The sequence below is a fragment of the Synchiropus splendidus genome, chromosome 12 (assembly GCF_027744825.2).
Source record: "Synchiropus splendidus isolate RoL2022-P1 chromosome 12, RoL_Sspl_1.0, whole genome shotgun sequence".
Lineage (NCBI taxonomy): Eukaryota > Metazoa > Chordata > Actinopteri > Syngnathiformes > Callionymidae > Synchiropus > Synchiropus splendidus.
The window spans coordinates 19,806,262-19,818,485 of NC_071345.1; the positions used below are offsets into that span (position 1 = coordinate 19,806,262).

General features: G+C 41.5%; 1 protein-coding gene across 2 annotated transcripts in view; it reads left to right on the forward strand.

Moving 5' to 3' along the window:
* Nucleotides 1–8,665: 8,665 nt before the first annotated feature.
* The window catches only part of LOC128768154 (low-density lipoprotein receptor class A domain-containing protein 4-like), a 34,193-nt gene continuing 30,634 nt past the window's right edge, over nucleotides 8,666–12,224 (forward strand). For both annotated transcript variants that reach the window (XM_053880804.1, XM_053880805.1), the window contains exon 1: nucleotides 8,666–9,075. In XM_053880804.1, the coding sequence (XP_053736779.1) occupies nucleotides 8,982–9,075 (94 nt within the window). In that variant the 5' untranslated portion in view covers nucleotides 8,666–8,981. The remainder of the gene's footprint in view (nucleotides 9,076–12,224) is intronic.

The window sequence follows — 12,224 nt, forward strand, 5'->3', positions numbered from 1 at the left end:
AACTGAGTTCCCTCACAACCCACAGATTTTATTCAGCGGCTGTCTTGGCCCCATAGTCCAGAATCACTGCTCACCTTGGCTCCCCCCAGCCAAGCCCCTCCTCTGTGTTTGGCTTTAGCACCCCTGCAGTGGACACGGTCGGGACAAGCTGTTGTCCTGTGAAGTGAAAACTCCTTCTGTGATGTGTTGACTCCCCATACTTCTATTTTCTGCTGCTGGAAATCACAGCAACATACAGGCTCTGTTGTGGAGCAAGCTGTGAGCACGGATGCTGGTCGGCCTGGTACAAGGTGTCCCTGTAGGCATCTGCTGCAGAGTTTAAATACCAGACCAGAGGGATCGCTAGCAGGACTGATGACTTGCAGAGACAGTCAAGTGAGCAATGAGGGTTATTTACGGTATCTATATATATCAAGTCCACGGAGAGCAGCTCTATGTCAGTATTAACCTATATTGTTAAGGTCTGTCAGGGTACTGGAAGATCCACCAAGCCATAACATGCTCCCACTTACATCCATCTGCCAGCCACTGCTCTCTGCGCAGCATCTTTCATGCAATGTAATGTTTTCATTATACTCCTCAATATGGGAGCCATAGCTTTTTTGTCACCCAGCCAAGCAGACAGAGAGGAGGAGTGTGTGAATCTGCTCGCTGCATCCATCTGCTACAAACCTGCGACCTGCCTGTCTGCAGCCTACTGTATGTTGAGACTTTCTCACATGTAAATAGGAATGTGTAAGAAATCTCAGGCGAGTAACTTCAGAGATACCACAAACAACCTGCAGTCTTAAAGGGGCCTGGTCCTGCTTTTCAAGCCTTTCATATTTTCATATTTACTCAGTTGTTGTCATTTTCTTTTTGAATTTACTTTAAAAGCTTGTTAATACTTGAGTATGAGATTAACTATGTGGCCACTCTGTGACTTCCAGACTGTAAGTGACTTCCAGATGGCATGCCATGTCTGTATATTTCCATATACTGTATATTCAGCTAGAATGCTCCTAAGTATTGATCATGTCCACACACATTTCTATGAGAAAATCAAACTGGTGTGATTCAATATCATTTTTTTTCCAAAAAATATTGTTAAAGCTGGAAACTATAATGCTGATCCAGTGTGGTATGATTTGGCACAATTGGCAGAATCCAACTTTTCACACCTAAAAACACCTAAAGACCGAAGACAACTAAAACCGAAAGGCAAATGAACCAATCCACACAACTATCACTGGCACTTGTGCTATGGGATTAAAGCCTTGTTTTCAAAGAAAAACAAAGGTTGTTGGATCTCGAGAATAGATCAGAGATCAAATGAGCAAGAGAATGTGGTGAAGATGGGATATTGGTGTATGAGTTGTCATTGACAAGATTGACAAACAAACAAAAACAAGGAAAGAGAAAGCTAGTCCATTTAAATTTCACAGTTGAAATGTCTTCCAATTCCAGAATGACCTTCTGTAACAAGACAACCTTTTGAATTTGAACTCAGCATCTTCTCTCCTGAACATGATTCAAATTTTGGAAAATGTCCTACTGTCCTAACAGGGGCGTGTCTTCATGGGACTGGTGCTTAAAGCTCCTATTAATACGTTAAGGCGCTACAACTGATGGGACATTCCCAAGTGTCAGTGGGTCCTTGGTCCTAGGCCTGGACTTTTTAAGAAATGCATAATCACATCAGGTCAATGTATTCTCAAACTGGTTGAATCCCCTCGAACTTTGGGAGCTGTACAGGTTGGCAGCACAGTCCTATAGACACATGCACATAACACAGATTGAGGATGTATTTTTGTTCTTTCTTTTGTTCAGAGCCGCAATAATACTGAGGTGTGTCAGATCAAACCTCTATCTTGCTTCTGTCTGAGTCTGAATATCATGAGGTTAACAAGAATCTCGGATCTGAGCGTGTCATAATTAAAATCCTCATGACAACAATTATAATGTTTCATTGCTTGGAAGAATCCCTGTTCATTTAAGTGGCAGAAGTGATATTGAGTGAGGCACTCTCAAACTCTGCCACACTACACTTGGTTATTTCATCTTTTGCTGGCTTCATCCACAGAAAGTAAGGTTTCTTTCAGCAGTTTGCAGAGATCAGAATCTAAAGAGAAACCAATGATAAGAGCAGCAGTGAAGAGTCTTCAGTGAGAAGAAGTCATCACATTATGCATAGCAGAAATGTTTAAAGAAAATAGTCAACTTAGCACACTTCAAAAACTTCACGGCAAATCAATGCAGTCAAGAATGCATGCTTGCAAAACGTGTGGCGCTCCAGGAATATATGTCCTATACAAGCAGACTTTCAACAGCAAGAGGTTGTAACATGTGCCATCCCTGCTCCGTGATCACTGCAGTTTATAGCTTCATAAACAACCCTCCCTCACTCTGTCTCTTTATATCTTCACAGTCATTCTCAACCCCACACACACACACACACACACACACACACACACACACACACACACACACACACACACACACACACACACACACACAGCTGTCTGTGCTGTAGGAGCACTATGATTACCAACACACCTATCATTGTTATGACGGAAACAGCTTACTGACACACATGGTGGCCCTAACTTACTTTTATTGTTCTTCATGTCTGAGGCTGTGTTGTTGCGGCCCTCTAGACTAGTGATGTTCACCTTCCTGTGCCGCTTGCCAGCAGAGGTGATTGACATTAAAGCCAGACGTGAGCTCATCGGTCCAGCTGGGCAGAGAGCCCATGACAAGGCTCAGCAGGGTTCTACCACAGGGGTGAACAACACCTGCTGATGATGATTTTCCTGTCGTCTTTCTTTTCTTTACTGGCCACTTCATCCCTGCTGTCCCCCAATTTATGCTGTCTCTCTAACGATTCAGTTTTCACAATCAGCTTTCCTACAAACTGAGGTGGCCATTTATGAGGGGAGTCAGTTCCTGTGTGCGAGGAATACATCTGCAGAACAACATCAACATTTTCAGGTCAATGGAGGCTGCAGCAGGTTAATAGCTAACTGTCAGTGAACAAGTGTGTGTATGTGCATGTGAACACCTGTGGGGAACACAATGAATCAGACGATGGAATGTCGATATGGTAAGTTGAGGTATGCCAGGCATTTTTATTGAGCTGAGTGCAATCTGGCTGTCTGGAGGAGCACCGTTTGCTACTTGGCAAGCCATTGACATAAACAAATGCCCCCTTATGTCTCCGATTGCTCAGTCTGCCAAGGATCATATTTTGGGCAACATCAATCTTTTGTTCTGACATTTAGAATGGGGTTCTGAATTATGTTTTTCGCGACATTGCATTTGCCGCACCATTTTTTTGTGATAATAGCCGAACATTTGTCTTCATACACCTTTTGACTACTAGCAAGGAGAGACCTCTCATTTACTCCCACTAGGTGAATTTCAGGGGACAAAACTTCCTCCCCAGTAACCTTGTGTTGTCCATGACAGTCAGCGCTTGCGACAAAGAAGAACTACCCCTCCAACATATTCTGGAGAATAGGCGCTGCTCCTGCATCAGATACCAGAGATGCTGAATGGGCCAGCTGCATGATTGTCAGCTGGAAGCGACCCATCAGTAATCTCCCAATCGGGCCCAAGCCTTACCATTCTCTTTCCCACTTTGGATCGTTCCTTCAAAGCTGAATCCATTATGTCCTTTGCTCAGCTGGTTCCTTCAGATCCTTTCTCTGTTTTAGCCTGGTAATTCTTCTGTAGCTGTAGGAATTATTTTCCAGTGGAGCTTCTGTAACTTCATGTCATTCGTGCAACCTAATGGGCTTCTTCGTCTTGTCTTCGTCTCCATGGCTTTCCATAACCCTCTCCGTGGTTTTCCATAACCCCTTCCTCTTGCAGAGGACACTGGTTGGATATCACAATATGGCTGGATATAAGCTTCTTGCTGGAACTATTTGAGTGGTCGGCTTGTCTGTTTCCTGCTAAGTGAATGAAACAAACTAGTTTGTGTTGCTAACAAATAAAAAAGCACTGTCATGCAATTTTAAGAGAACATTCAGCAAATATCTAAAAACTTGCAATAAACCAAGTTTGGGAATGTGACGTTGAAGCATTATGAAAAGTATGTCTTTTATGATTCTTTTGCTTTTTTGTATTAAAACATTAAGTACTGTTGCACTTTTATAAAAGTAATACTACTCATTGCTTTCTTTGGAATGGTACACTGTGTGAACATTTGTGTGTAACAACTTTTTTTCTCATGGTGAAAAGCCTGAAAATAGGTTTGAAATGCTCATGTATGGTATGTTTCCCGTCAACTATGACAACTAGGCCCATTTGTCAAGTCAAAATGATACGAGAGAAGATGACACGACTGGTTGTTCATTCTTACTGTGACGGTTTACCAATGGAGACTGAAGCAGGACGGTGGAGACATTTTGTTTTTGTATTTGTTGCTGTTGATCATATTTCATAGTAAATGTGGTGTAATATACAATGTTATGTGAACAGTATGTTGTGAACAGGAATGACAATAGATCTTAACTAGAAAAACAGTCAGAGAGCACAAACTTCAGCTAAGTAGCTTCAGTCAACCTTGCAACACAACCTCCTTCATAAAAAACCTGCATACAAATGCCAATCTTGCACAAATGCCTAAAATGGTGCTATGTCATAATGTGTCATAAAGTGTCATTGACATCAACCAATACATGATTACAAATTGGTTTCATTCCATGTATACATGAGAATTCAATAGAATTTAATTTCCATATAAACCATAAAATACATTGTGATTCTGAAGAGGTTCTCATAAGAGGTTCTCATAACGCTGACACAAGAGCAAAAACTGATCTTGAAAACATCTGTTGAATCCGTTTTTAAAATTAACTTGAAATTTTTATGGCGATACTTTTTTTTACGTTATTATATTTTGACATTATTTTATTGTGTTTATTATATATTCAATTTTTTATCCATGACGAACAGTTTTATCAATTTTGTCAACGGTTTGCATCAAGTGCATTTTCTTTTTTTCTTTAGTAAATTTGATGAACATGACTTGCATCTGGTTCTGTTACTGGTTGGACTTTTCAATCAGGTGGTTTCAGTTCATTTTACAAGGTTTTGGTTTGTTTACATGTAAATAGATTGGTTAGTGAACTCAAATGAAATGAAGAGAAATGAATCAGTTCTAGTACTTGAATGGGCCTCAGGCCCATTTGTTCTCGAAAAGGTGGAACCCGACATTAAAAGGTTAAGAACCCCTGCTTTAACTATTGGTTACCTCCACTCCAAGGCCCCGCCTCGCGCCTGAGAGCGATTGATTGGCTCTCCACCCTGGAAGACTCCACCTCTCCCCATAAGACCCCACGTCCGCCGCACCACATCCTCTTATTTCACTCAGCCTGAGAGTGTCGTTGTTTACCGTTCTCACTTTGATCCACTTAGAATTAGAGTCACACCTATTTAGTTTATCATTAATTGAGCAGAACCAGATTTATAGACAATTTATGACCATTTCAAAACTGCATATTTATGCATTGTTCCAAAGGCATGTCAGTGACGTTTAAAGAAAATTCCACTGATTTGTCTCTTTTGTACCATTTTACATATTTCCTGAAAATGTCATCCATATCCGTCCATTGAACACAGACAAACTAATGCCATCAATGCACATCTTCCTTGGTAAATAAATATTATTGCCCTACATTGACTTATTTATCATTGATAACTTCGTGGTCAATTTCAAATCATCTGAGTGGGACATGTGTAACCTACCTGCAAAAATAGTAGAAACACAGAAAGAAAGAAAGTTGGTGGAACCTGTGCGGGTAAGATGGCAGTGTATATAGCTCAATCTCCAGAACAAATGGAATCATCTGTTTTTAAGTCCCTTTCTCTACGTTTCCTGAACTTTTCATAAAAATCTGTCAATAACTTTGCATTTGTCAGGAAGCTTTCAAGGCAGTGTTTTATGATGGTCCACAAAGCAAGTATTTTAGGTTATACGTTTCAACACTTGATGTAACTATAAGTGTTGAGGTGGAGAATCAAAACAATCATCTCCTCAAGACAACTTATCTCCCGCCAAACAGTCAGTGTTATTTAGGAAACATCCCTTGCCAATGTAAACCAGTAATAGAGAGGAGACAGAGCTAAAATCACCTAAATTACTTGTGAATTAAAAGTGCACTATAGAAAAGTTGTCCACTACCTTCAGGTCAAAATAAAGAAGTCAGAAGGCATTTCATGGAAATGTAAGCGACTATCAAGTACACATATTTATTTGGCAAAAGCAGTTTAGAAAGAACAGAAGTGAAGTTCTTAAGCAATTTTACCTATGTCAGCTGTTGACTACAGATGATTTGGGACAGAGACTCCTGCTTAGCAGCATCTGAATGAAACACATTCTTTTATATAGTCACCATTTTTGTTGTCTAAAACATGTTAGAGCAACATCCACGGCCTGGGGAGTGCCACGCTCAAGCGTGTTCTGATGTTGACCACATGATGACGCTATAGAGTAGCCTTCCTCCAGCAGCACGCAGGCTCTCAGATGAACTGCACCAAAGGAGATAATGGGCACCGCATTTGCTCTTTTTCAAAGAGGTCGCACCAAAACAATCAAAACTCAGGCTTGTTTGTGAGGCTTGAGTTTGTGTTTGGCTTGTTTGACAAACATGTACTGAATGATTTGATTTTTTTTTCAGAACTGCACAACCATTAACTTCAGACCTGAATTAGCAGGACAGCCCACATATGTCAAGAGTACTAAACCCATCCACTCTAAAGTTAGCGTTCCTCAAATACACGATGAGACAGATCATTTCTGAGGGAGAGACTTGTGTGCACATGTGCATGCACGGCATGTGTATTGCATTCAGGGAGGGCAGTTGTGAGGCTGGTAGACTTGAGTGCATTTGGTATTCAGCCGTGCCTGGTATTTATCTGTCTGCTGGCTGTCTTGTCTGGCCTGGCCTGTTAGTGGTGTCACCCCGCGTGCTCCCCAGGGGACTGAATTGACGCTCCAGACAGACTGAGTGTATGTGTCTGTCTGTGTGTTTATAGAGGAGGTTGGTAAGAGAGCATCTGGGGGTGGGTCATGGGGATGCAAGTAAAAATGTTTGATCTTTCCGCACTGCATGTGGCTGTGACCTGAAATCAAATAATAACCTTAACCTTTACTTTGATATGGCCTCGATCTGTTGCTCCAGTATAGCCAAGAAGCCTGCTAGGCATAGATTTTCCATCACACCTTTCTGTTCAAATGGAGAAAAAAATAAGTTATCAGGAAATATGTCTTCAGCCACATAGCATAAACGGGAAGTTCATGTTTTCTGTGTTGCCATTCTGTTTGGGCCATTCACAATTTACGGTCTTTGGTTTGGTTTGACTCCCCAAATCTACACCCACAGCTTCCCAAACTTTTTGAAATCAGCGGCAGACTTTTAGAAAATTTGAGACAAAATGTGCATTGTTTCACTGTGATCATTTGTTTGACTGTGGATAAGACAAAACTCATACATACTGATTGTGAACATGACACACTCATGACATGACATAACACCCTTCAGCAGGAACCATTATGAAAATAGATAACTATAGCTGTCAGTAGGCTTCAGTTTCTTTTACAAAATCAACCTGACTGCAGTTATGATGAGACACACACAAAACAGCAAACAACCAATATGAAGAGGTATATTATTGAGAAATATTTGTACGAACAAAATTGTTTTGAGGCTCTGGAGATTAATTGCTGCAATGTGAGAGCTGTGGTTGTGACCACTTCAATTTAAAATACGTATAAAACTCTCTGTACATACACAATGGCAGTCCTTTAAGCTTTTTTGACGTAAGTGTGCTTGAGTTCAATTAATATTATTATGCATTCAAAATGCCATGCCGTTAATATTGTCCTGCTCTTCAATGTATTAAACCCTGACCCGTGATTCCAAAAGTGGGATGAGCTGATGGTACACAGTAACATCAAGAGGCGCTTATATTTAAACAGTCTACTTTATTTATAGACCGGCGACTGACCTGCTATACTGTGTGAGTGCGTATGTGTGGGGGTGAAGGGGTTTCACTGTTGTCTGGTTTCAGAAGGGACGAGGAGGAGTGGGGTGCGTGTCTGGCTTCTTTGCTGCACATGTGCCCCTGAACCACAAGACTATTGCAGGGGGTCACCACAAGGTTAGCATTCCCATTGGTGGAGGCCTGTCGAAACTTGAAGCGCTCTCCCCCTTCCTCAAATCCCACACCAGAAGACCAGTCCAGTCATTGCATTTCCCTTGACCCCTCCCCTCTTTTTGCTCACCAGGATCCATTGTCAACCAAGACCTGGACGTCTGCTAGCTTTAAGAGCCATGCCACCCCTTCCCCTCACCACCAGCACCCCATAAACGATCACAGGCATATGTTTTATGGTCAAACACGCACGCACGCACTCGCACGCACACTTGCTTATTGGTCCAAAGAGACTATTTGTATGTTTATTTGAATTGTGTTTAGAGACAGATTACCAACGAAAGGGTTGTTTTGTTCAGGAGTGACTCGGAAGGTTTGGTTTTACCCTATAAGGTGGTTGATTTGGGATTACTTACGCTCATAAACGCAGCACATCTCTCTCACGCTTACGCTGCTTTCTTCCTTACTTTGATTGGCTGCCGTGACTGTCATTCGCAGACGAGGCGGGGCCTGAGTCCGCTGTGTCTGCTGTGGTGTAGTAGAAGAAGGACAGCTGCTCTCCGCGGCGGAGGACGGAAAGGGGTAGAAAAATAGTACAATGTTTTCGCTACAGGCAACTGTTCACGGTCGAGACGACAACTAATGCTGTCTTGACGCGCTCCGACATAACCATGGCGTGAAATACTCCGTGGGAAGACAAGTGCAAAACTATCTGGAGTTACTCGTAGCGGCGGATTCGGCTGCCGCTGCCTGGAAGTTTTTCGTTGTTTCCCCGTCGGGGGACCCCGACGGTGGCGGTGGCTCTCTCCCCGGAGCGGTGTCCCGGTTTGTCCAGCCCCATGCAAAACCTAACAGCCTCTGGCGACCCCGGCAACTCCAATGTCACCTGCTCCTGTAACTGCACCGCTTCCCAGCCACAGGGAATGGAGATATGTGAGTACCATTAGTTGCTTTATTGCCTGACCTCAAAAACCTACACAGAGACGGGAGCGCTCCTAATCCGTTTTCTGCGCACTCTGCAACCGACTTAGTATTCAGCCCGGACCGTAACACCGATTCTACTTCATACGCCATCGAGCCTGATGAAGAACTCTATATAGTGTTTTGTAGTCTAAAATACAGTTCAATCATACTCTTAGATCTATTGGCATTAGATTACATTGGCATTAGTTACTCAAAAGTTAACAACTTTCTTGTAATTCGAGCACATCTTCCACCGTTTGCGTTAGCTTTGCGAGATTCCCATAAATATTTAAGATGTGACCACGTAGTTGCGAATTACCACTGAGGGTTAAATAGTTAGCACTGACAGGAAACGCTGGAATGGTATGTTATGTCTGTGTATCCCACGGAGAAACTATCATTATGAACCCTGCCTACTATATTAACTGCAGATGTTCCTTTGTGAAAGTACAGCTGTAGGGGAGCAGAGGACAGTGACACAGGCAGAAAGAAGACAAATAAACAAGACAGAAAAAGAGCAGTGCAGCTGGTTTTCACTTCTAACAAGGCAGCCGGACAAGAAGGTAAAAAGTGACAAGCGGAGGCTCATGGAAGCCAGACAGGCAGATATATTGGCAGACACACAGACAAGCGACAGACAGACTGAGTTACAGTTATGTGTAATTTCCATCCGGCCAAGGCCAAGAAGCCTCAGCAACGTGAGGTGAATGCAGGATATTAGATTTAGATTTGGCAGCGGTGCATGGATGCTCTGACTCCTCTCTGTAACCAAGATGAGTGTCTGGCAGGCAGATGGACCAGTGCTCCACAGTTCATTTAGTACAGCTCCGTCGTTGTCTCTCCAGCCCTGGGGAAGATGCACAAGCGTAAACTGGACACAGACAGATGCATGGACACAGCTGAGAGTCTAATTAGATAATCCAGTAGAACTGTCTGACTTCCAGACAGAGATTGTGTTCATGTATAACAGGAGTATGTTTATCTTTAAGAATCATGCGCGACATTTCGGAACATCCCTGCAGCTTAGATTGAACTAAGTATTTTCACAGAGACTCTCCTCCTGTGCAACCCTCACAAGCTGAAGTGACATCCATTCACAAGTGGTTTGTGTCCTACTGTAGTGGGAGCCAGCTTTGAAAGGAGCTGCTGTTTGTCAGCGGTCTTGTCTTGCAGACATTACAATGCTCAATAATGTAGGACTGCTTTAATGTTTTTTTTTGGCTGAAGAAGAAATAAAATCGGCAGCCGTTTTTTTTTTTTTTGGGACTTCCTCTGAGCAGGCGGTCTCATTTGTGCATTTCCTTTTATTCATGGAACAATATTAAAGGACTACGAACACAGATCACACAACAGAAATCATGTCACAAGACCAAACCGCCTACATTTGCCAATGACCTCTTGATATGCCAGATAGAAACTGCAAACAGTGCTTTTTAGCTGTTCATTTGTGATCAAATCATATGATTGAACTTTGACTTCATTGACATTTTAAGGAATTCTTTTTATATATGCTCTCTGGTCCTATGTGTCTTGGACACTAATAATCATAAGGATCATTGTATTCAATGCCTGTTTCAGTCATGTTGGGTTTAGCAACTGGATACTGCCTTGTCTGGAATGGCATTCCATTTTGAACATCAATTCCTGCATTAAATCTTAACTTTAATTCAGTTTGATTCTGGTTATCCAATGTTTGATTCAATCTGAATTTATATTGCATTTCCCTCATTGTCCATTTTCTCTTTCAACGTCTATGACATAATTTGTAAACTATGCATAAAATTCAACGATTAATCATTGCAGTATGACTCGAGGAAATATTGCAAGACTTGACTGTGAATTTCAAATATGTGACTTTGTGCCAAGATACAGGTGAAGACGATCACAATTCACCTGCCACCCACTTTGTGAACATAAACTGTGAGGAAATAAAAAGTTCTACCTCCGAATACATGTAGATGGAAGGCTTTGTCCTATTAGCAGCTGAAAGCTTCGGTCCTTGACAACAGAACTCGGCCGCTTGTCCAAAACAATAAACTCTATTAGCAGTGGTTTCGCCGGTTAGTTTTTGCTCGGCTTGCCTCTTGGTGCCGCTCGAATTTGGTGTGGTGATTTGAGGCTGTGTTTCTTTTAAATTTTTGGCGTTGAAGGTTTTTGGTGTTTTACCATGGCGCCTCTGTGGGTGCACGTTGAAAATTACATTAGTATTGCCAAATGACCGCCATTGTGGCTGGCTGGCTCACTGTCTGTTGCTGCAGTAGGTAGGTGGGTCTGCAGCATCACATGTAGTGTGATTTTCAGGGGAAATACAGGTGACTCTTTGTCTTTTCTACATTGTGATGTATAATTGACACTACTAATAACGTTTCAAATTATCTATAAATATAAATACAGTGTTATTAAAACAAAAAATAAATAATTTGATCAGCCAGTCATGATGACGTCATAAATGCCCATATTATTGGCAATGATCGACCATCTGGCATGGATTCATTGGCATGAGGCATGATTCTTAAAAGTGGTTATAGTCTGTAAATCTGATCTAAATTTATATTTATTAGTAATTTAGAGTTTGTAAATCAAAGCTACAAAGATCTTGCAAATGTAACATCCTACCACTGTCCAACAATGATGCTGTAGTGTGGTATTACTTTTCAGTTAATGATGACAGGAGGGTTGCAGTTCACAAATCCTTGCTGGGAAACCTGTAAGGGTTTTGCAGGTAAAGCTACAAGTTTGCTTGAACCACTTGAAGTCGGAATGCCAAGTTAACAGGCAGACTTGTTAGACTATTGCTTGTCTGTCAGGTGACAAGATCGAGATTCTTTCTCCATCTAGACAAAGCCAGTAGGACCTCACATATGATGCTATATATATGATATATATATATATATATATATATATATATATATATATATATATATATATATATTACAACTTGCATCATCATCATCAGGATGCAAGTTGTAGCAGCGAATGTTGACTATATATATATATATATATAGCAACTGTTGACTATATATATATATATATATATATATATATATATATATATATATATATATATATAGTCAACATTTGCTGCTACAACTTGCATCCTGATGACCCCAGACATTCTG